Raw genomic sequence first — 25,826 nt, 5'->3', positions numbered from 1 at the left:
CAGCTTAATGTCCCATTTAACTGGCATGTAATGTTAATTGACAGAGTAGTATGTAAATGAAAACACGACTGTGGCTTTGTGGCTTTAAAAGGTGCTGTTGGCAGTTTTGTTTTGAAAGCCCAGCTCTGATGAGCTACACAGTTTCATTATTGGGATGACTTACTCATCAAGAAACCACGCCAACCACCAAATTCCTAACATCTTCCACGTGGGACTGTGCTCAGTCCTGGGGACCAGGGTACAGAGGACCCAGTCCCTACTCTCGGGCGGGGGTCAGACATGGAATAAACGACAAGCAGCTTCTTAAATGTTCAAAACGCCATGTGTGGTCAAAGCAAAAGCTCGTATCATCAAAGCTGGGGAAGTTCTAAATGCTGCCCTCTTCACATTTTCAACCCTTGTGGATGACAATAATAAATCACAGTCATACTAAATCAATAATCAATAGGAACAGTGACAACGGCTAAAAGTTATTTAGTGTACTGTGTACCAGGCACTTTTTAGGTCTAACTCATATTTCGACAGCACCTATACCAAGCCTGTTATTACCCTGTCTTTTGCGTTATCTTTAATCTTTGCAAACACGATGCAGAGAGGTATATATTATCATCTTGTTTCTGATGGTCCTTTGAACTCGGGGCTCATCCAAAGATGAGGTACCAGGAAACGTGGAGCAAGGACGAGCTCCCGTCTGATCACAAAGGCTGGGTCACTTCACTCCCCACTGCCTTGAAGGCACAGAAACCAAGAGGGGCCCCAGACTCCCCCTGCACCCAGGCCCCAGGCTCTTTGGTATTCAAGATGGGCTCATTCATTTTTGCAGGAAACACTAGATGTAATAAGCATATTAACCATCTTTTAGACGTCAGTCACAAATCCTTCCCTCAAGAGTAAATTGTCCTCCATCCTGCGTATCTCAAGATCCTTGCACAAGTAAGGAGAGGTGAGAGCAGGTTAACGCGCACACTCTACCCTCAACAGCAATGGCAAGGGGGCCTCTCTTCAAAGTTCAGCAGAGTGTGTGTGTGTGTGTGTGTGTGTGTGTGTGTGTGTCGCAAGGGGTGTCATGGAGGGGTTTGATGGAGGGTGGGTCTATGGGCTGTCTCATGGGGAAGCATGCAGTGGATGTGGGGAGGTCAAGGGCAGGTGACAGGGGCCGGGCTGTGCTGCGTGTGGTGGAAACCACAATGTGGGGGACATCTCACGTGGGGTGTGCCGTGGGGTGTATCATGGGGGTGGGCCCCCTGGGTGTGCTCTGGAGGCTTTGCTGTTGGGGGCTGACACGGAGGGTGCTGCAGGTTTGCAGCTGGGATGTGCCAACTAAAGAATGTCGCTCGCCACCTGGTTCTACGAGAATGAAGTCCTTAGCCACCATAGTGGCTGACCTTCAGCACACCCGGGGAGGAGTTCAGGGTGGAGATCAGGAATAAGGCACTCTGTGCTCCGGGAAAAGCTTGCAGAACAGGCCTTCAGAGAGTTAGATATTCGCAGGAGAAATTTTTATGAACCCCTGCTGGGCTACACCCCGCAGGCCTACAAGCACTGGGCTTGCTCAGCCTCAAGACCAAGGAAGAGCCCGGAGTCGGTGACAGAGGCATCAATGATTCAAAGGATGGGGGGGCTTACATGTCTGGAGCAGAGTCCTGGAGTGACACCGCACCCGCGGGCAGGACGCAGAGGCCGTCTTTGCTCCTGGGGGCCGGGGGAGGTTGCCAGTTATAGGGGGAGGTACTTCAGGTGGCTCATCAGTTACCAGGGAAACCAGCAGAGGGGCATGCCCCTCACCACCCCTTTGGATGGGAACAGTCACTAGCTGGGGCGGGGACTAGCAGGTAGGAAGGTCAGTCCTGTGCATAGGGTGTAGGTGAAGCAGGCACTAGTCGAGCAGGGAATGTCTGGAGAGCAAGAGAACAGCCATCTTGAGTGGCCTGACCATACCACCCCAATTCTCGCATCTTTCCATACATAGAAAGGCACTAAAACCATTAACTAAGGTGCCGGATACTCGTGACTAGCAGCAACCTTCCCCTGAGATGTGTGCTTGATTACACCTACCTTTCACCAAGATCACATATATGCTGACCTCCTCCCTTACCTCTTTGGAACAGATCCTCAGAGCTCCTGAGAGGCTGTCCCCCGGGCTACGGTCCTCGGTAGGACACTGAGCAAACTCAACTCACAGCTCTTATGTTGTGCGTTTTGTTCTAAGCTGGCAGATGTCTTGCGGGGTTGTGCTGTGGAGGTAGGTTACCAGTCTGCTGTGGTGTATCACGGGGGTGTGCCGTGGGGGTACGTGGAGGGCGGGGAGGACCCTGCAGTCCAGAGAGGTGCCTCAGGTCCCCGTCACAGCCGTGGGGTACCCCGGACAGCCCGCGACTACCAGGCCTGAAAAGGCTGCTCTTGCCCACTGCACCTGCCTGATACCCGTGATGGGAAGCTCATGCCTCAGCACCCTCACTCTCCCCCAAGGAGACACTGGGGTGGCATGTTCTGGAATCCTGCCGGCTGGAGGGGCCTGGGAAGCCCCTCTCTTCCTCAGCCACTCACACCTGCCTTTCTGTGACAGGGTCCAGGTGGTCTTTGCGGGTCACATCTGACATCGCCTCTGCACAGCCCCTCCCAGGGGACACCCAGGACACAGCGTAGGTGAAGGGAGGCAGTGCCCTTGGCTTTCTCCTCTTGCAGGGGGCCCAGCACAGGGAGCCACAGGCTTCTCTCCCAGAGCAGCAGCCTCTTTCGAGGGCCCCGCACGCCCACACCTGGCTCACCCCTCTGACCCTCCGGCTCATCTTCCGAGGGAGCTGCTGGAGTGGCAGATGCCGGAGAGCTCAGGCATGCGGGGAAAGCACTTGTTTGCTGTTTTGAATGTATATGTCAAATTTTCCTCAATCTTTAATAGGAAAGATTTTCAAACACCCTGCCAAGTTGAAAGAATTTAAAAATGAACACCTGGCTATCCCCCACCTAGACTCTACCATTCCTATTTTATTATGTTTGTTGTGTAATATACCTATCCCTCCATCCATTCGTCAATCCAGCTTATTTTTCGGATGCCTTTCACAGTAAGCTGCAGGCAGCAATACCCTTCTCCCTGAACACTTTGGCAAGCATATCACTGACTGGAGTTCTGTATTGGTTTAGCATTCTTTTCCCCATTTTCTGAACATAGAGTGAAATGCACAAATCTTGAGGGAGCCCTTCAGCGAATTTTGACAAATGCACGCACCCATGCAACTCCAACCCCTATCAAGACACAGAACATCCTATTGCCCCAGAAAGTCCTCTCACGCCCCTTCCCGCTCAATCTCCCAGTCCCCCTCCCCCCAAGCAACCATTGTTCTAAATTACAGTGTATAGTCTCTGTGTCTGGCTTCCCAGGGGGTATGTCCATCAGTAGTTCCTCCTTTTCATCCGCACGTAGTATTCCATTCTCTGGCTGTACCACAGTTTATCTAGATAATTTTCCCATTGGTGAATTCCTTTCTTAAAAGTAAAGATTATTGCCTCATCAAGGTTGTTCTGTAATGAAGTCACGCTTGCATTCTAACCTGTCCCTCTTGTAGGGAGAAGACCAGGTGTGGTCAGAGTTAGCATAGCCCTGCCTGACCCATGGGAGGGGACGAAGGGCAGAAATAGTGTATTCCGTCACCTTTGTGAAAAAAGAGTGAAAATCACAGTTCTAGAGTAGAGACACTCAAAGTGTGATGGGATGCAAGATGATTCTAGGCCAGAACTTTAATATGTTTTTTGTTACAAGTATGTCCTATAGCTGGCCTGTGAAACTAGTTTTCCTACATGAAAGGGATATATAGTTTGCCTTTTGGTGGGGTTTTTTTGGCTTCACCTCTCAGCATGTGGGATCTTAGTTCCCCGACCAGGGATCGAACCCGTGCCCCCTGCATTGGAAGCTCGGGGTCTTCACCACTGGACGGCCAGGGAAGTCCCTAGTTTGCTTTTAAAATAAGTTTATTTACATAAAAAGTTTAAAGAAATATTAAACAAATACACAGGGAGTAAAGATAGGGAAAAAAATCATGAGAATTGTATGCAGATGACTGTGGTGTTGGGAAACATTCCCTAGAGCAGCGGTCATCAACCCTGGATGAACATTCAAATCACCTGGAGCTTTAAAATCACCCATGCCTGGGTCCTACCTCCAGAGCCTCTCATATAATTGGCCGAGGTGTATCCGGGCGTCAGTAGGTTTAAAAAGCTCCCCAGGTGATTCTAATGTGCAGCTGGGATGACGAGAATGGTTTGGAAAGCCACGGTTCTCCAAGTGTGGCTCCTGGGCTGGCACATATCACACCACCTGGGCACTTCTTCGGCATGCAAATTCCTAGCCGCCACTCCAGAACTACTGAATCAGAAACTGGGGATGGGGCCCAGCAATCTGGGGCTTCACAAGCCCTCCGGGTGGGCCTGATGCAGCTCAAGTTTGAGAACCACTTCTCAGGGGGCATGGGCAACAAACCCTAAAGGCAGCCTTCATGGTACCAATTGGGCCAAGGTCAGCTGGTTCTGCCTGAGCCAGCCCCTGGGAAGCCCTTCTCCTGCCTGGGACAGAGAGGGTAGGTGGAGACCACGTGGTGAGAATTACCAAGGTGATGACAACCTGGTGTCCACCGTGTCTCAACCTCAATTAATTCACAAACCAGTTAATCAGCCCTCAGAAAATCCACTGTTGACTACAATTTTATTTTCACCGTGATTTTTGATTATCACTGACCTCCTTCCACTCCATTACCCTTGTTAATGGAGAATTGACTATGCAGTTAAAATGAATGTTTCCTCTACTAACAGAGCTGTACCAGGTTCATCTCAGAGTCCCTCGCAGCCCAGAAAATGTGATGAGTCTATGGATATATCGATCTGATACAATTCATTTCACCCAGAGTATATGAAATTACCACTCAGAGGTCACCTATTATGTGTTCCTATGTCCAAAGGCTTATAGGGAAGAAATAGAGTGTTAGTGGAAGAATAACACGGTATTTAGAGAGCTAAACCAGTACTTGGCCGACTCTGGCCTCTTGGCTGGCAGTAACGTCTGTATTAAAAGATGCTCAACACAGTTCTACAGATTTGTCAAAGTCCTTGGAAATATTGAGAAGATAAGAACAAACACTCTGAGGGCTGCTTTTCTTCACTGGCTGGCTTTTTTTTTTTTTTTTTGCGGTACGTGGGCCTCTCACTTTTGTGGCCTCTCCCGTTGCGGAGCACAGGCTCCGGACGCGCAGGCTCAGCGGCCATGGCTCACGGGCCCAGCCGCTCCATGGCATGTGGGATCTTCCCGGACCGGGGCACGAACCCACGTCCCCTGCATCGGCAGGCGGACGCTCAACCACTGCGCCACCAGGGAAGCCCCGGCTGGCTATTTTGATAAGGAAAAATGCAAAGAAAGAGGAGGCTAACAGGAGCTCACGGAATCTGATTATCTCTTCCAATGCTAAGTCTGAAAAATGAACTCTCATGTACAGCTCAAAAGATTACAGAATTTGCCAAAGAAAATGTGCTGGGGGATCGGCAGCGACAAGTGGAATTTGTCTTAAGTGTACGTACCATGAGAAGATGTTGGACAAAACACCATGGTCCTTTTCTCTTAGCCTAACACAGCAAAGGCGGAATGCCACCACGAAAGACAAATCAGGCAGCCTTGGGAAGGACGGTTGAACACTGCAGGGACTCTCTCTGTGATCAGGCATCAAAAAAGACTAGGCCAGCTGTCTCATAGTTACCTGACTCTGGACTGACTACAAACAGCTCTAGGACAGCAACCACAACTGGGAGAGCCAGAATCTGGTCCCACTAAGTGACTCCCCCTAGGAGCCCGCCCCTCCAAGGGCTGCCCCACCCACGCCCTGCACCCCTCTGCCTCTGCTCCCAAGCTCCGCCCACCACTGCCAGCATTTATTTGTGGGTCTCCAGAGTGCAGAGCTGTGTCTAATTCAGACCAAGACAAAGTACATCCTGAGGCCTCAGCAAATGACTTAAAGAACAAACAAACAACTATTTATTATAAAAAATTACATCATACAGAAAAGTAGAGGAAATAGTGTAATGGACTGCAACACAGCCATCTCCAAATGCTCATTAACGTGTTTCCAAGTTTACTTCACCTTTTTTCTGCTGGAAGTATAAGTACGCACATTATAAACACCATGACATTTCACCTCTGAATACTCCGAAAATAAAGGACACTTTCTAAAGCAAGGCCACTTTCTTACTTATTCATAATACCATGATCACACTTGACAAAATTAACAACAATTAACAAAAATTCCTCAATATCATATAAGACAGGTCCAAATGTCAGCGTATATCTTTTGAGGAAATAAAATATCAATACAGTTTGGGCAACCCCAGGAGAGACAGAGCAGATGTGAATGCCCCTGCAAGGTCCCCAGGAGGCAAATGTGCTCACCTCTGTCCCACCTGGGGGCTCCATCATTCCCAGAGGTGCGAGAAGGTGGAGGGGCATTCCCTCAAGTGGGGTCCCCTTCTGGAGATTTGGGGGACCTCGCCCCGACAGTGCCACCACATCCAAACAGAGCGCTCCCAGGCCCCTCCAGTCAGCCGTCTCCCACTCGGTGACCAGTCTTGTCCAGGAGGCTGGATCTGATCAGACGAACCCACCTGTAGGCCCAGCTCTGCCAGCGACAAGCTTGCCTTGAGCAGGCCGCCTGAGCTCTGGGAGCCTCCGTGTGCTCCTCTGTAATGTGGGAGATAAGGCCTGCCTCAGAGGGCAGTCATGAAGATTGAAGGAGACAGTGACACAGGCTCTGTCGTGGAGCGCCTAGCACACGGCCTGGGCAGTAACGAGCTCACTGAAGTTCTGCTGCTGCCACTGGGGGTGGCAGTGATCCCCTTTAAGGCCGTAAGGGCAGCTGAAGGCATGAGACTGAGTGAGGGCCAGGCAGAGAGAGGCCCGCACCCTGCAGATCTCTAAGGTAGGGCTTGCCTGATGCAAGAGGTCCTAGGGCGGGCCCTTCCCAGCTCCCGTGTCCTCCATGCAGGACGGTGCTGCCAGATGGAAGTGCTGACGAGTAGGGGGAGGAAGGCCGTTGGACCATCAGAGCAGAAGCGTTCCCTGCACGGGGCCTCTGGCCGCCCACCTGGGCCATCTGGTGTCTCCTACTGGCCTGCCGCTAGCCCTGAACCTCACCTCAAGGCACCAACCCTGGTTCTTCAAAACCACCTGCCATCAGCTCCTCCTCCTTTACGCTGTGTTAATGACAACCACTGTCCGCCACCACCGCTGCCCACCATCAACACTACTGTTTATTAAGCATCTGATACATTCCAGGAGTTTGCTGTGTAATTTTTGGACAATATCTCCCTGACTCCACACTCCAATCTTTCAAGAAAGACATGATTACCCTCCTTTACTCAGTGACTTAAAACAATATACATTTTATTATCTCACACTTCTGGAGGTCAAAAGTCCAAAAGAGGTCTCACTCGATTAAAACCAAGGTGTCGAAGGGCTGCATTCCTTTCTGGAGGCTCTAAGGGAGAATCCATTTCTTGCCTTTTCCAGCTTCCAGAGGCCGCCCTATTCCTTGGCTCGTGCCCCGTTCCATCTTCCCAGCCAGCGGTGGCCAGCCCGGTCTTTCTCACACTGTATCACTCGGACCGCCTCTCCAGCCTTCCTCTTTCATTTGTAAGGACTCTTGTGATTACATCGAGCCCATCTGGACGGTCCAAGATAATTTTAGAGTAAGCGGATTAGCAACCTTGATTTCATCTGCAACCTTAACTCCCTCACGCCATGTGACCAAACCTATTCACAGGTTCCAGGGATTGGGACGTGGGCCATTATTCTGTCCACCAGAGAGAGACTGAAACTCAGAGAGGTAATGGGGCTTGCTCAAGGTCACACAGCTATTAAGTGGTACCAGACTCAGATGTCAGATTATGGGGACTCCAATCTAGCTCTGCTCCTGCTACTTCGCTTTGTGACCTTGGGCAAGTCACTCAACCCTTCTGGCCTCAGTTTCCTCACTTACAAAATGAAAAGGCTATCTAAGCACTCTAAAGTATCTCCTAGCAGCCAGTCTGTGACGGTCTGAGGATCTTGACCTTCTCCTAATAACACATGTGAGAAAGCCCAGGACCCCATGAAACTCACCTCATCTTGTCCACACTAACTGAGGCTCTAGTACTGACCATTAGAGGGAGCCAGCATCGACTTCCTTCTTTCCCCTACCTGGAATATTCCAAGCCTTTTGTCCTGGGAACCATGGAGATATGGACTTACGGACACCTGACTGCCTTACCCCCATGCCCCTCCCAGCACACCACACAAATCTTAAGTCAACTATTATGTGTTTTCCTCCCAATCCCCAGCTTAGAGGAGAGTAAGGATTAAGGTTTCTTTACACAATGAAAAGAAAATGAGAGAGTGAGAAAATCAGACAGTAAACATACAGGGATGCGCAGGCTTTTTTGTTGAGAGTTCCCAAAGCAAGGCAGAAAAAAGCTCCTCTTCTTTTCCTTTTTATAATGCATTTTTTTTAAAAAGCACTTTTTATTACAGAAAATTTCAAACACATTCAAAAATAGAGAGATGAGCACAGAATTTGTTTTAACTCACTCCCAGGCCTACCACCTCCAATTCAGGTACTTCTCACGGTCTGAAATTTGAACTTTGAATCACCATCTGCAGTGGGCCACTCCATGTGTTGGTCCTGCGTCCCTCTGTTTTGGAAACTGCTCTGCTACCACTCCTTATGATTCTGGAAGGTCTGTCAATCAAGATGGCCAGAAAACTTTAACTATAGGACAAATCAGAGCCCCTTTTCAATACGAACACTGGACAAAAGAGTATCTTCTTCTGAAATCAGGAGCTGTAAACTCCACATAAGCCTGGAGCTGCCATTCTCCCTACCTCAGAGAGTGAAGCCAACACAGTGGTGTTCACAGTGGAACTGCTGAAAGATAGAGAAGGTGTACTTCCTGGTGCCATGATCTGAGCACCTGGATCCAGCTGTGCCTGATACCCCGAAACTTTTTTATTCTAATAGCCATATTCCTAGTTTTGCTTGACTTAGTTTGAGTGAGGTTTCCATTCCTTGTAACAGAATCTTGAACATCCCCAGAAAGCCTTCTTTAAAACAACTAGCATAACTGTCCATTTTTCCTGTGGGAGTTAGAGATTAGCCTCCTTAATTTAACAAAAACAATCTATATTCCTTAGGGAATACATTTCCTAGCAGAGTAAAAATATGTGATTTAAGGACACTTCCTCAAGCAGGAAAGGACAAGCTGTCAGAGAGTGGTCCTGGGTTGAACAGGGAGACTGCACAAAAACTGGGCTTTGGGCCCACGCCTCCTGGGGTACAGCCATGAAGCTAGGCAGGATAGGGTGGGACCAGGTTCCAGTTTCAGGGACTGAGGGAGGACCCACTTAGGCCTCAAGTGGTACCTGTCACTAAGAGATGAGGCTCCACATGAAATTAGAGGAGGTGGATCACAGGCCACCCAGAAACCTGTACTCAGTCACCTTTCCCTACTCTTCCTTCTTCCCCCTCCTCGCCACAGGCCTCCTCTGCACACTGTGGACACAGAGCTTCCTGTGCCAGGCAGTGTGCAAATGAGCTACAACGGACAGCCCATGACCCGTGGGAGCCCACAGTCCAGCGAGAGGAGGCAGGTAAGTGCACGATGGAAGGAGCTGCGAGGCATTATGAGAAGAGGATGCACATAACAGGCTGGGGCCCTTGAGGAAGATTTCCTAGTTTATTGTCTCGCATGAAGGATGGCATACGTATGTTATGCACTGCAGCAGCATCTGTCATAGAGAAAGACTGCAAACAGCCCGGGGCCCACCCACAGAGAACTGGTTAAGTAAACTGGGGTAAAGCCGCTCAGTGGAATACTGTGTATCTGTGAGGGAGGGAGATGGAGAGGAAGGGAGAGAGGGAAGGAGAGAATGCTTTATGTACTGCTATGGAAATCTCTCCCAGACATATTGTTAAGCAAAAAAAAAAAAGCAAAATGCAAAATGGTGAGTATAGAATACTGTGTTTTGTATAAGGGTGAAATATAAAAAAGACCTATAAACTCGCAAAGAATTATAAAGAAACAGAACAGTGGTTGTCTATGGGGAGGTAAGGGTATGGGATATGGGATGAGAAAGACCATTTTCACTGAATACATTTACATTTTTTTTAACTTTCCAATCATGTAAATATGTTACCTATTCCAAAAACATTTTAAATAAAAGGTAAAGCTTCTGTGGCATTTAGGGTAGTTCTCAAAGGGATAGTTAGACATGTTTGGGGGCTGTGGCTTAGGTGCATTTCCAACACAGCTACAACGTGATGCTGACGTGCCTTCTGTTGAGAAGCACGTCTATGTCCTGTCCCTCTGTAGCTGGGCAGGCAGGTAAATATGGCAGAAATGACACTCTGAGACATCTGAGGGTGTGCCATGAGCGGTGACGGAACTTCCACCTGGTCCTCTTGGGATGCTTGTTCTAAGAACCCAGTTGTCCTGCAGGGAGGAACCGAGGCCAGCAGCCCGGCCCGGCCCAGGTCCCAGCCACTAGGCCCTGAGTGAGGGGGGGGCACTGAGATGGCCAACTAACTGCCACTAGATGAGAGCCCCAGGGTGGGACCTGCTTCACTGAGTCCAGTCAACCCCCAGAACTGTAGAGACAAGAACCAAATAACTGTTTTCTTTCAATCCCTTAAGTTTTGAGGAGCAGTTCTTGGTTTGTGCCTCTGTCTTACACTTGATTTTCCAAGATGGAAGCTTTCTGACACACTTAGAACAGCTTACCTATAAGCCCAAGGGGGTAGCAGAAACCACCCTGGGGGCAACTATTTAGTTGGCCCTATGAAAGTAGGAATAGTCCAAACAAATGAAACATATCACTCTGGATGACCATGAGGACCATTCAGCAGGCTGCTGGGTACCAAGGTCTGGGCTCCAGAGAGGGGATGTGATGGAGTTGAGGATGCAGGAGGCGTCTAGGTAAAGGTGGTCACTAAAAACCAGGGCTGGGAATGAAATCATCCAGGTGGAGCGCACAAGCAAGAGAAGGAGACCTCTGGGGATGCCCCACTGAAAATGCCAGCAGAGGAAGGAGCAGGTAGACGTCAAAGAATCATCATCAGGGAAGAAGGAGGAAAATGCAAGAAAGAAGAGTTCAAGAGCTGGGCGTGGTCAGAGGTGTCAAATGTTACCCCGAAGATACAGAGAAAGCTCTGGAAGATTTGGCAATGCAGAGGTCACTGGTGACCTCTCTACAGGAGAGTAGTCTTCCTGAAGTGGTGGGAAAAAAGGGAAAATCTCAATGCATTCCCATCAATATAAATCACTGCAACCAAACTTGATGAGACCAAACAGCAAATAATTTGGGGCTCCCTGCTTTATCCTCTGAGCAACATTAGAGGGGAAAAGGCAGACAAGGAAAAATCAAAATGCATATAATAGAACGAAACAAGGGAGACAAACATTAACAAATTGAGTAGATACCGTCTGCACAACAAAGAGGCGACTGAAAAGCACAAGGTGAGGAAAAACTACCTCTTGAGTTGGTCCTTTTTTTTTTTTTTTTTTTAGAGAGAGACTGTGAAAGATTCCTTTGTTTTGTTGACCATGCACAGTAATGGCAAGGCCAAGTAAAAAGGTGGGGGAGTCCATAGGCTTCATCTAGTCAGCCAGTACTGATGAGCTGGAGTGGCTGCAGGGAACACTTTGTAGAGGAGGATGCAAGCTTGGGTATCAGGGAGTGATGTCTGCTGTGTGCACAGGACACAGGAATAGGGCACTAGCACCAAGCTTCCGCCATTCCGGTCTTTATGGAACACACATTAAACCATGCCTTAAAGGGAAATGGCCTCATTTCTTTAAAATACCGGGATCTTGAATGAATGCCCTTCTCTGCAAATACTAAAATGCCCATAACTCAAAGCATATGAGATTTAGCCACTAAATCCTATTGAGCTTGCTACATGAACAATTTTAAATCTTCTCTTGGAGTAAGGCCTTCATTTGTAGTGACAAATATGCCAACAGACAATAATAATAAATACATGGAAATGTTTCTAGAATCTGCAATATGCCCCCAAATTTCTGCCATTATTCCTCCTCCATGCATAGAAAAAAACAGGCATATAAAATGGATTGGGACTCAAACTATAGAGTGAATTAAGTTGAAATGTCAGCACAACCATATTATACTCCTCAATTGTTAACAGATACTTTGATGAAGTGCTTACTAAATCTTTAATTGGAGATGGAGTGTTTCTATATAAAGGCAATGACTACAAAACATTTATCACAGTGTCTAAAGCCGTAACTACAGACATTCTCTCCCATCCTCCGGTATCAGTGTCAGTACGGTGAATCCAGCATTAATATTAAAACACGGCACTGGAGACATAATTATGGGTTGATACAAATGAGGTTCAGTGTTTTCTCCCAATGAATTTTTCTTTTAAGGTCATCTTAATGTATTACACTTGAAAAAAACAGAAAAAAAATCAAGCTACAAGAGAGGGGGAAACATTGCCAAAATAAAGATAACTCTTATGATATACTCAGGCCGTCTTTTAAAGTGTTGGGTCTCAAAGTGCATGGCTGCAGAATACTAGAGTTCTGCCCCTTAAATCAAATATTGGTAGTCTAGCCCAACTCACAGGGAAAAGAGTGGTAATATTCTTCTTATCTAAGGTTTTCTTCCCATGAGTTTTCATAAACTTTGAGGTTGGCTACTCTTAAGGCAGTCTTCAACTGAGTATAAACAGGTCTGATTCAGCACAGAATTATGGATTTGGTTATTTTCAGTTTAGTGCACTGATCACGTTCATGGTGTTTAGGGAAGAACGGCACAGCAGACGCTGTCCGTGCTATGCCCTGAGCTCTCAGGACTCATTGTTTTAGAGCAAGCCAGCGTCTTCTGTGAGTCAGCACATGCATCCCTTTGCCCTGGTGCTTTACCTGGTGACTGGAAGCTGCAGGAAGTCGCAGAGAATTTGCTTCCCCTAAGGAGCCTTGCTCAACCAATGACGGATCGCAAGGGTGTGTATATACCCAGCCGCCGATCCCCAGGAGAGGCCAATTCTGGAATGGGTGTTCTACACACTGGCTGCCGGAAACTCCCAGCAGGTTTAAGCTCCAGTGGTCCACGCTGGTGACCTGCTCGATGGTGTGCCTCTCTGGCTCATTTCCCTACTTCCTTATTCCCCTTCTTTTTTTGGGATTTCCTTCCAAATAAACCACACAGACTCAAATCCTTGTCTCAAATAAGGACACGTGCCATGATTTCCCAACGTATGGCCAGCTGACTATGAGAACTGCTGCTTTAGGACGTACCATTGGCCAAGCACTAGGCCCCTGCCAGCACTGGGCAGCAGAGGACGGAGGGGGACAGGGCCGACACTGGGAGAGCTGGCATCAAGAATGTAAAACCCAGGCCCTGAGGTAAGGGAGTACCAAGGCCTAAGCTGGACAAGAAGCCAGAGTGATGTAGGGCCGCCCCGGGCAACTGCTGACTTAGGGAGTGAGTGTGTGTTTGGGGCCGGGGGGCAGAGTTTGCTGAAACTTTACCAATGAAGCCCCCAAAGGTTGCAAACCCAAACCCCCCATCCCTACCCCACCACTGGGGACTAGGTGGGGAACAGGGATGAGAGAGACTGGCAGAGGGGTATGAGGCTGCAGGGCAGGGAGGGGCAGTAGCCTCCTCCAACTTATAAGACCCTGAGAATCTAAGTCTACACAGCCAGAGGGAGCACATCTCCTGGCCACTCAGCCAGTGGACCCAGAGGATGTCCCTCGACCAGAGACACCGAGGCAGGGAGCGAAGCTTGGCCTCAGAAACTGTTGAGTAAAAGATTTAATCAGGATAAGGCCACGAATGCAGTGACCTTAAAATTGCAAACAGCACAAAGATCATTATTGAACTTGGCTCGTTTTAGAATTAAAGAAAGATTTTACAGGAGTAATAAAACAGTATAGAAAGTTTAAAATACGGAAGAAAGTTATCCATTGTTCCACTGTTCAAATGCAATTCTTGTCCCCTTGAGGCAACCCTCATAGACCATTTTCCTGAACACATCTTTCATGTAACAGTATTCTGTTCACTGAGCGGGTAATGACTTCTCTCATTACTAATCTTCCTATTTTTAAATATTCAACCAACCTGGTGTTCTGTAACTTGACTACCCTCCTATACTGGATATTCAAGTCACTTCTAAGTTTTCACCATTATAAATAATGACACATCTTCACACAGTGGCATTTTCCAATGTTCAGATTATTTTCTTAAGACAGAATTCCAGAAGCAAAAGGTAGCAATTCAGTGACATCTGAAACAGGAAGCCCCCCTACTTTCATCATCTACAGTCCTTGGATTAGTCATAAAATATAAGCTGGGTGACAGAAACTGGCATCCTCTTTCTCACACACACAAAAATATTAAGACGAGGTTGACCAATAGCATCATAAAAGTTACACAGAAGTGGTGCTGGGAAAACTGGACAGTTACAGGTAAAAGAATGAAATTAGAACACTCCCTAACACCATACACAAAAATAAACTCAAAATAGATTAAAGACCTAAATGTAAGACCGGACACTATAAAACTCTTAGAGGAAAACATAGGAAGAACACTCTTTCACATAAATCATAGCAAGATCTTTTTCGACCCACCTCCTAGAGTAATGGAAATAAAGACAAAAATAAACAAATGGGACCTAATGAAACTTAAAAACTTTTGCACAGCAAAGGAAGCTATAAGCAAGACAAAGAGACAACCCTTAGAATGGGAGAAAATATTTGCAAACGAATCAACAGACAAAGGATTAATCTCCAAAATATATAAACAGCTCATGCAGCTCAATATTAAAAAAAAAAACCCAATCCAAAAATGGGCAGAAGACCTAAATAAACATTTCTCCAAAGAAGACATACAGATGACCTAGAAGCACATGAAAAGCTGCTCAACATCACTAATTATTAGAGAAATGCAAATCAAAACTACAATGAGGTATCACCTCACACCAGTCAGAATGGCCATCATCAAAATATCTACAAACAACAAATGCTGGAGAGGGTGTGGAGAAAAGGGAATCCTCTTGGACTGTTGGTGGGAATGTAAATTGATACAGCCACTATGGAGAACAGTATGGAGGTTCCTTAAAAAGCTAAAAATAGAGCTACCATATGACCCAGCAATCCCACTGCTGGGAATACACCCAGAGGAAACCATAATTCAAAAAGACACATGCACCCTAATGTTCTTTGCAGCACTATTCACAGTAGTCAGGACATGGAAGCAACCTAAGTGTCCATCGACAGACAAATGGATAAAGAAATGTGGTAATATATACAATGGAATATTACTCAACCATAAAAAGGAACGAAATTGGGTCATTTGTAGAGACGTGAAGTCAGACAGAGTGAAGTCAGAAAGAGAAAAACAAATATCATGTATTAACGCATATATGTGGAATCTAGAAAAATGGTACAGATGAACCGGTTTGCAAGGCAGAGATAGAGACACAGATATAGAGAATAAACGTATGGACACCAAGGAGGGAAAACGGGGAGGGGTGGTGGTGGGATGAATTGGGAGATTGGGATTGACATGGATACACTCATATGTATAAAACAGATAACTAATTAGAACCTGCTGTATTAAAAAAAATTAAATTAAATTTTAAAAAGTGTTACACAGAAGAAGGCCCGACGGGAGAATTAAAAAGCAAAGCAGTCTTTGATACTAAGTCTAGGGTTCATGCAATAAACACCAATTTCTGATCTTTAAAATGAACATTTGAAGGTCAATCATAACTTCAAGTTAGACTCCTACACACTAATTCGTGTAACAGGCATTCTGTTCTAATGATCAACTGCTCACAGAGAAACTTCTAGCCTTTTAAAGCCTGCTCTTTACCTGGCCTGGTGGGATTCCCTGACACTGACATTCATTCTCTCCCATATGCCACTTACTGGGCCCCAATTGAGCTTAGTTTCCATCACTTGTTTTCATCATTCTTCCCCCCGCCCCCCACAATTGCCCACCCTTTTTGGCGAGCAGACTGGCTGAGAGCAGAGCAGCTGGTGGCCGTGGTTAGGGGCAATTAGGTTGACCTTGTTGCTCAGCCTTGCTCCACACTCCTGTCTTCCCAGTGCGGTAACTAGGTGGGAAGGACCGGAATCAAGGCGCTAACCCTTACACATCTGCCTTGAATACGTGAACTCTGCAAGTCAAGAGAGTTCCCACACTCCTACCTGGGCTGTGTCCTGCCTTGACAGTTCATTTTTATAACAGGAAGCAAGGGAGGGGGTTGATGACAGGAAGGCGGAAGGCAGGAAGGAAGACTGGCTCTAATTTAAAACCATCTTAGGAGCTCTAAAAAGTTCCAGGCTGACTGATGGGCACATTTACTCCTTAGAACCCTTTTCACAAATACCTACCCCTTAACATGCACTTCCTAGAGGCAATAAATACCGTCACTGTGTGTCAGCCTTATGGAAGGCAGATTTCCAGAGCCACTTCTTTTCTCCATGGCTCAGAGCCACACGATTACAAGCCTATTAGACCTGTACCCTGAGAATACTGTGGTCAAGCCCAACCCCACCAAGACTGGCGCGGAGGCCTGCTCAATTTCTGCACAGCGATGCGACTTTCCTTCCTTTGCTTCAGGGCAGACGGCAGCTCACCTCTTGTAATAAGGTCTACCTCTGAGACAGGTGGGGATCGAAGATGTATTTTGTCATCAGCGCTGGCCAAATAAATAAAATAACTCTCTAATAATATTTAGTCATGGAGAGAGAATGCTTCCTGGGGCTGTTTGGATCATGTCTTATTTAAAACTGGACTTTGAGTGTGATTTTCTCTTTGTTCTCAGAGGAACTGACTGGGCTTGAAGGTAGGCGTGGTGTGCCTCCGGAGGACGCTGGGTCCTGACAAGGGACCACGCTGGGATGGCGGGGCTCTGAAGGGGTAGGTCGCTGCCAGCTATCCCGCCCTCCCTCAGCTGTGCGCAGACAGGTGTCCTCCACACACCCAGACAAGAACAGTCAGCTTTGCCCTTCTTTCCCCTCAAATGACAGGTCTCTAGACACAATGTCATAACATCTATGCCAGAACCTCAGCCTGATGTGCCCAGAGATACCAAAGAAGGAGAAAAAATATAAGCTCTTGGTGGTCCCTGTTACTCTGAAGGGAGAGGGCCTCAATGCCCACCATGCCCAATCTACCCCAGGTGAGCCGGACACCTGTATGTTGCCGCCAGCCAGTATGAGAGATTCTGAGAGCTAGCACACCCAGTGAGACAACATCCAAGGAGGGCTCTGTACCTCTAAAGGGTTAAGGAAACTGGAGCGTTAGCATTATTTTCCCATTTTGAAGCCAAAGCTCAGTGATTTTTAAAGTACACATTCTCATAAGATTACTTTGGCCGCATAAAATATTGTTTGCCACAATTCATAGAAAAATACTATCCAACAGTCTTCAAAGGTACATAAATAATTCAGTATAAGCTTCTAACCAACATTTCCGGGCCCCCTCTATCTATATCAATACTGACAAAATCTCTATATCTACCCCACCTTTATGTGTTCTCCTGGCATGCCAGGCTTCTCATTCATGGCAGTTAATCTGGTTTATAACTTGACATTGTGTGTGTGGTCATGTGCTTAATTCTGTCTTTACCAATAATCTGTCTCATGATGTCTTTGGGCCGCAGGAGGGTGGAGACTGTGTCACTTTGTCTCAGCTTTCTAATCCCCAGGACACTGCCTGAGAATGTACAGAAGGAAGAAAGGGAGAGAAGGAGGGAGGATAATGAACAAGACATGGTGCTGGGTACCAGGGGTGCTCAATCCAATAGCTGTGGAAGCGCTCACAGCCCACAGAGGAGGTAATGCCAGGGTAGCTGGAAAAGTCATGCCCAGCAGAGGTGCCCAGTGGGACCATGGGAATACAGGATTGTTTCGGAAAGGCTTCCCTGCAATAGGCTGTGCCCCTGCAGGTGCTGCAGGGGTTCCAGCTTTTGGGGCAGATGCGGCCAGAGACAGGGACAGCAGGAAGGTACGGGGATGCAGATCAGACCTTTACTGGGCAGGAGGCCAGACCTAGAGATGGCACTCCTGGGTAGAAAGGGCAGATAGCCCTGACTTCTAGAAGACGCTGCCACCTTCATCCAAGGCGTTTTCACCCCCCAAACCCATCACTGAGAACCTGTGATTTCCCCAGAGTTGATTTCCCCAGATTCACACTAGCCACAGAGCGCCTTTCTATTCCTAGTTCCAAGATTGGTGCTGTGGGTCTATGTGTACATGAGAGAGACAATGATGAGGGAGTCACAAGTCCACTGTGATTTAGCAGAGCCACATAGCTAAAACGGTGGGGCAGGAGCTGCCGTCCTGAGGCCTGCCCTGCAAAATGGGATCTGTCTGTCTTTACAAGGGAACTATGATAAATGAGCAAAGACAGACACTGGTCAGGATGAGCCACTTATTTAAAAGCTTCGACAGCCCAAAGTGGTTTAACATAGTTGCACAGAAGATTTATCTAGATGATAAAATACCTGAACTTGAAAGACACATAAATTATAATTTTGCAGTTTTTTTCCTTTTAAGGTTTCATGTAGTCAGGTGCTTTAAGTAATGCATGAAATGCACGTAAAGCTGTCTGCAGAGAACCTCTGCTTCCAGATGGGACAGAGCTCAGAATCAACGCCACCCATCTGTGTCTGTGGCCTTCCGTTCCCTCATCACAGTGGACAGCACTGGAGGATTCATCAATATAATAATAATAACAGCAGCTATTATTGACTGAGTACTTCCCAGACCTTGTGCTGTGCATTGAGGACGGCACACCACACACTTATATATGAGCATTACTGACTGCTCATAACAGCCCTACAAATGAGGGACAATGAGTCCCAGGTTACAGATGCAAAATTGTACTTCAGAGAGCTTCTGTCATGCATGTGAGGTCACACAGGCAGCTTCATCTGACTCCAAAGCTGCAGTGTTCATCACTAAGCTGCAACATACATGAAAATGCTTGGCCCTTAGCAAGGGCCTAAAAACATTAGTTCTCTCTCCCTATCTTCATACTCCCTTCTTTTTTTTTTTTTTTTTGGGTACGCGGGCCTCTCACTGCTGTGGCCTCTCCCGTTGCGGAGCACAGGCTCCGGACGTGCAGGCTCAGCGGCCATGGCTCACGGGCCCAGCCGCTCGGCGGCATGTGGGATCTTCCCGGACCGGGGCACGAACCCGTGTCCCCTGCATCGGCAGGTGGACTCTCAACCACTGCGCCACCAGGGGAGCCCCATACTCCCTTCTTTTAACAGCACACTTGCACATTGAGAAATTTGATCTGTGGGTTTAGGTTCCTTTGTTCATTCGTTCATTCATTCATTCTTTCTTTCATGCATTCATTATGGGCCCAGTATTCTGCTAGGTACAGGGCTTACAGAATTGGATTCCACAGCTCCTGGACCAGTCTCAGGCAATTACCATATCCAAAGGAGGGCAGGGGTCAGCATGGCGCAGGGGCAGCTCCTCACCAGGGACCCACACCCAGCTGTGGGTTAGGGACAACCCAAACAAGACAACGCTGGATCTTTTTCAACCCTAGTTTTTCCCCCATGCTTTTGCTGTCTTTTCTTTGGCCTGAGTCTTCAGGCCTTCTGACAGCCTGGCAGCCCAAGAGGCCCTTTATCACCCAGAACACTGCTTTTTCCCACCAGGGCTGATGCTTTCCGGTAAAACCACTGCCAACAGATAACACAACTCCCCCACTAATCACCCTGCACAGTTCCTCAGAACCAACCTCTCACCCCCACCTCCTATCTTCTGCCTGCCTTGTTTCACCAATTTTTACCCAGAATAAGGAATAATAACAAAAGCAACAGCAGCAGTAACTTCTACATGTCAGGCGCTGCTCTATGTATCTTAGGTACATTAACTCATGAAATCCCCATAATAACCCTCTTAGGTAGGCACTATTATTACTCCTATTTTAGTTCATTTAGGGGAAGAGGGAGGGAGATTACATTTCTTCAGGGCCAACTAGATGCCAAGCACTGTCTTAAGCTTGCACAATCAGATAATAAGTGACTTGCCCAGGGTCAGGCACAGAGCTGGGAAGTAACAAATAAGAACCTGAACCCAGGTCTGTGACTGCCTAACCCATCGCTCTCCTTTTGCTCTCCGCAGGTGGCATTGCCACAGTCTGCGAGGGGAAACAGAGTGGCTGCACAAAGCCTGCCCTCTCCCCCTCTTCCCCCAGCACCCTTCTGTTAACACCTGTCCTCTGCTTTTTTTTTTTAATTTTTTTACCCCTACTCACAAACAGTGCCAGACTCTTCTCTCAACTGTGTTCTCCACTCTCTGGGCCTCCTGGCCTGTTTTCATGGAGCAAATCCGCAGTTTCCATCAACAGTATAAACCGAGCCAGAGAAGGAATTGGCATCATCCAAGCCAATAAAATATACCAAGCAGTCACCAGCCAGGTGTTTTCTGAAGCTTCCAAACCTCTCCTAAATCCCTGGGGGTCCTCAGCAAGGGACCAGTAGGGTTGCTGACTCTTGGGAGTTTTCTGGCCAGTTTTGGGGGGTGATGCCACCAATAAAAATAAGGAAGTAACATGCTCAAGTGGAGGAGCGTGACCCTTATGTTCTCAGGGGATTCACGGTGTTGGCACTAACAGGTGAGCCTTTCTGGGAAATGTATACCTGGCCCTGACGGAAGCAGGAGGCTTTCTCTGGCAAGGCCATTGGATCAGGCGCTCTCTCCTCTGGGCTCCAGAGCACCACGGCTGGGACTACCAGTGTTCTTCACCTGGCCCACCCTGCATGACCTCCATGAGGGCAAGGCCAGTGTAAAGTGGGCACCAGTTAAATATTTTAAGAATGAATGACTAAAGCAGGCATCATTTTAGAGAACAAGCTGTTTGAGAGATTCTACTCAGACAAGGAGACAGGACTCCAGGAGAGGGGAAGTGAGTGCCCAGAGGCAGCACCCTGCGGTCAGGCCAGATTAAAACCTGATCCATCCACAGAAATCTTCACCTTCACTTCACTTACTGCGCGCTTGAACACCACTAAGTCATTTACATGCAAAGTCTCAATCGTCAATGGGGAGGAACAGTCCCATTTTACAGAGGAGGAAGTTAGGAAACTTGCTTTGCTCCCTGCTTTCAGTGGGCAGGACCTTCCTTTTCTCAAACAAGCCACACTCTCTCCCAACAAGTGTGTTTACTCCATCGTTCTCCACCTTGGGACCCTGCCATTCATACTGAAGTGTGAGCTCCAGCATCCTTTATAGATGGGGACCACCGGCTAAATGCTCTCCCAGCACCCTGCACTTCCTATCTTCACAGATCTTTCAGTTTTAACTTTTACACTCACATGTGGAGATTACCTATTTGCTGTGGGTCTCTCTTACCAGACTGCGAGCTCCACGGGGGGTGGGCACTACGTTCGTTGGACCGCACTGTACCCCCCAGCACTGAGCCCAGTGTCGGGCACTCAACGGCATGCAGGATTTGGTGGATCCTTATTTGCATTTGTTGAGGGCTCGAGGGCTGAAGATGGGCTCGGGTCTGAGCCACAGGGGTGCTGCGGTTAGGTCGATAACGCTGTGGCGAGAATGGGTGGCGCCGGTTGTAGACAGGAGGAGTTCTGGGGTTCATCCGACCCAGACGGGTTACCGAGCTCCGCACTCCGCCGCCACCTGTCGCCCCGGTGCGTGCAGGCCAGGTCTCGGCGGGCGCCCACCAGGGCAAAGGCGGGCTGAACAGGCCCGGCCTGGGCTGCGCTTACCTGCGCGTTGCGCGGCTCCGCAGAGGCACTCGGCGAGCCTCTGGGGACTGTAGGGGACTGTAGGCCCGGCGGCGCCAAACCGGGGCTCTTCGCCCGCGCTTGGCCCCGCACCCAAGGCCAGGTGAGGACCGCTCCAGGCCTCCGCACGCACCGCCCTTTACGGTGGGGCAGCCAGTCACCTGCCCTTCCTACCCTCTAGGTGGGGAGAGGGCCTACGGCGAACTAGACTCTGCACCGCAAGGGCTCCCCCGAGGTGGGCGGAGTCAGAGAGAAACCGCGGCGCCCGACTTCCTCGCCGGGGGCGGGCCCTAAAGAGACCGCGTCCCACGCCCCGCCCCTTTGCGCCAAGCCCCGCCCACTCCCCCACCCCCGCCTCTGCTCCCACTCCCTGGCTTGTGTGAGCCTTTGCATTTTATTTTTCTATGTTTTGCGTTCCGCTTTATTTCTTATTTTTATTTTTACTTTTTTTTAAAGAGCAAATTAAAAAATATAAGTAATGCATGAGCACTTTTTAGAAAATAAAATTACCTACATGTTCTTATAATGGAAGCAACAGAGCCCTCTCCCTTGCGCCCCACCACGGAGTCCTTTATAACACTTACCCCGTTGAGTTCAGCTAGTGGTTACCTGCTTGTCGCTAAAAAATAAGCTTACATAGAGGTTTCTTGAGTTATCTCTTGACTTTCTGCCATGTTCGATGAGGATTTACTCTCTTCCTGCTGCCTTGCCTTCCCTCTCCTGACAAGTTTACACCTCTCTTCTCAAGTCCTGCCCTGGTGAGCTCTGAGACCTCAAATCAGGAGTGGATGAAGGCTTTCTGGGGCCTGAAGTGTATACAATTGTGGGGGGAGGGGAGTAGGAGGGCTGTTTTAGAAAGCCCTACAGAATCAAGCCTTGCAAATGAAAATTTATTTAGAATGGGAAAAAGCAATCACAACAAAAGGCTGGGGCCTTAGAGATTCAGGTCCTTATCCTCTGAGATCTTCGCAGGTAATTTATTTCCTGAATTTGCTTCCCCAGTGTGGCCTGGCCTCCTCTGCCCACCCAGAACCCTCCATAACTCCCAGTCCTTACAGGGGCGGTGAAGGTCAAGATGCATCAGTTTCTGCCAATAGGATTTCCTAATGGAGTGAACTGAAGTGTGCAAAAAAAAGAGATGTCAAGGGTGATGTCAAGGTTTTGTGACTGCTGCACACCTCATTCCCAGCTTTTCCTAGCATCCGTGGCAGGTTCTTAGTACGGAGTGTTTTGTAAAGCTGGCTCTGGGCCCCTGCCGGGTCACCAGGTTCTCACAGTGCTTCCATGACCTTGGCTGGACAGGCATACCGTCTCTACTTTTAGGAGGGCCCTTCCTTGTCCCCTCCCGAATCAGCACTGGGGACACACAGCTAGCACCCAATAAGTGTACAGGTGAAGGGGCTGGTCCACCTCTGCTTACTCAGACTCAAGAAGCGGTGTCCACACCCTCCCTGACACCCCTCCTCTCCTGAGAGTTCAGTCCTTCCCCTTCCTCCGCTCTGCCTCGTGTCTCTCCTGCTTCCTCTCCTTCCTCCCTCGTCCAGCTCCCAAGAATCAGAAGTGACTCCCTTACAGTGTGAAATATGCCTCAACAAGGTGACCTTGGGCAAAGTCACTTTACCTCTCCAAAGCCTCAGGATCCTTCTGCGAAATTGGAGGCAACAACTTTTGGGGGAGGATTAAGTGGCTTCATAGGTATACGCATGAAGATGTTTTTTTTTCCCTTTTTTACAGCCCTTTTTTTTTAACAACTCAGGAATTTTAAACAGTGGTCAAATTTATTGCTCTTTTCTTATTATTGCTTCTGGATTTTGTATCATACTTAGAAAGGCCATTCTTACTCTGAGATTTTAAAAAATTCAAGGATAATGATCTTTGGATGGTCTCTTATTGATAACGCGGTTTGTCTCCTAGCAGGGTGGGAGGCTTGTGAGAAAGGTTAGGGACTTAAAATCTGTGTGTAGCATTGGTACCACAGGTTGGGTTCAAATCAAGGGCTAAATCATTCTGAGTCAGGGCCCTGACCCAGGAAAGGAGAGGCTGGACACAGAGAGCAAGAGGGGGATGGGCAATGACTTCTCCATGCAAGGGATGCTTCTTTCCCTGGGGTAGTGAATATTAAGGCTTGGTTTAGGAGGAAGCCTAGCTTCCCAGGTGTGAAGTGGTGCCTCCTAGTGGTGGGAGGTAAGAACCTCACATAATAACCATAATAACTTCACTTATCCCAAATCAAAGAGGGGCAAAAGGCTGTGGTTGAGAAATCCATTCAGGGGAGACAACTAGCTCCTAATACTCTAGATAAGGGACTATCTACATGAAAGTCATGCCCTTTGCTTGAGGGCACACAGGGCTACTGGATCATGGGTATAACAGGGATAATTTTTTTTTTACCTCTTTTATATGGGTAAGTTTTATTTCTCCTGAATCCTATCTGCCATTAGAGTCAAGGAAGTGGCCAGGTAATGCTGCCTCGGGAAGGAGGAGGATTTTACATCTCAGTTTAGGTCCCTTTCAAGCAGAGTCTGAGACAAGGATTCAAGTGCAAGTGTTTTACTTGGGAGTCCAATAAAAGATGCATTACTAAGGCAGCTACTGTTACAAATAATTGGAGCTTGATCCTGCAGGAAAATTCTAGAAAGCAAAGAACATGTAAAGAACGTGGCTCAGAATTATCCAACCCAAGAAAGAGCTGAAGGAGGGAGGTCTCTAAAGGGAAAACTGGAACTGACAGGTTAGCTCATTTTGAACATTTTACAAGTTAGTTCTAGGCATATAAATGTGATTACCAAATGAGATCAAGCTATAACTATTCTGCAGCTTCCTTCTGTCACCTAATGGTGTCCTGATGAAGTGCCTTCTGCATACTGTCTCAGGCCTACAAGTGTGACCTGAGGACATTCTGGAAGACTTGCTTTTGGACAGATCATGATGGGACTGCAGGCTGGGTCAGCCTCTGTGGTTGGATGAGACCATAACCTTCCCTTCTGAGCTCTCAGAAAGGTCAAGTTTTGGCTGGTGAAAGTAAAATGTGAAAAAAGGAGACGGGTGGACTTTTAAAACGATCAGAGAGGGCAACCTTTCCAATCCCTTTAAGGACTTCAAAAGGTGGATGTTTTCTCATAGGCAATGAACAGATAATGCCAATGTGAAGTCTTTCCTACTTGGCCGTTGAAGCAGGCCTCTGCGAGAAACCACCATTTGGTCAACCTGGCTCCACTGGCCAGAGTTACTACTGAGTTCAAGTGATCCTTTTGAAATATGAATCAGTCCACAGCGCTCCCCTGCTCAGAAGTCCTCAGCCACTTCCACCATAATTAGCATAAAACACCAAGTTCTCCCCAGTGGCCTCCAAGGTCCTCACAAGATCTGCTGTGACAAGCTCTCCCTGACGTTGTCTTCTGACAGTGACCACTCCTCACCCCCAGTCTCCTTGGCTTTGCTGCTGTCCCTTAAACACACTGGGCCTGTTTGCACCACAGAGCCACTGCACTGCTGTTCTCGCTGACCGAAATGGTATACTCCCCCAACTCCCAAGGTAATTTGCCCAATTCCTTAGCTTTCTAACAGGCCACCTACCTCAGACATAAACAACTAGCATTCCCATACCACCCTGTTCATAGCACTTACTATTTGTCATTGGAATCTTTATCTCTTTCTTGTCTCCCTCACTTAAGTGCAAGGTCCCCAAAGGGCTGAGTCTTTATATTTTTTGTTCCTTGATATATCCCCACATTTTTGTTTTCCTTTGGCTGTACCATGTGGTATGCAGGATCTTAGTTACCCGACCAGGGATGGAACCCGTGCCCCCTGCAGTGGAAACAGCACGGAGTCCCAACCACTGAACTGTTAAGGAATACCCTATCCCCATGCTTGGAACGGTGCCTAGTACTTAGTCAAGAAACATTTGTCAAATGAATGAATGCATTGAACCAATGAAAAATAGAAACAAAATCAGTAAACATACAGTTTGAAAATATTTTAGAATGCAGACTTTCAACTCATCCAGATCGGATT

General features: G+C 47.8%; 1 protein-coding gene across 2 annotated transcripts in view; it reads right to left on the bottom strand.

Moving 5' to 3' along the window:
• Nucleotides 1-21,664, bottom strand: part of NMNAT3 (nicotinamide nucleotide adenylyltransferase 3) — a 115,292-nt gene extending 93,628 nt beyond the window's left edge. Inside the window, exon 1 of one of the 2 annotated variants that reach the window (XM_029214338.1) lies at nucleotides 21,394-21,664. In XM_029214338.1, the coding sequence (XP_029070171.1) occupies nucleotides 21,394-21,664 (271 nt within the window). The remainder of the gene's footprint in view (nucleotides 1-21,393) is intronic. The other variant, XM_029214339.1, reaches the window with a different exon arrangement.
• Between the last annotated feature and the right edge of the window lie 4,162 nt (nucleotides 21,665-25,826).

The sequence above is a fragment of the Monodon monoceros genome, unplaced genomic scaffold (genome assembly GCF_005190385.1).
Source record: "Monodon monoceros isolate NGI ecotype Baffin Bay Population unplaced genomic scaffold, NGI_Narwhal_1 Super_Scaffold_11, whole genome shotgun sequence".
In the NCBI taxonomy this organism is placed as follows: Eukaryota; Metazoa; Chordata; class Mammalia; order Artiodactyla; family Monodontidae; genus Monodon; species Monodon monoceros.
The sequence above is the reverse complement of the archived record's forward strand: the minus strand, read 5'-3'. Positions and strand labels throughout refer to the sequence as shown.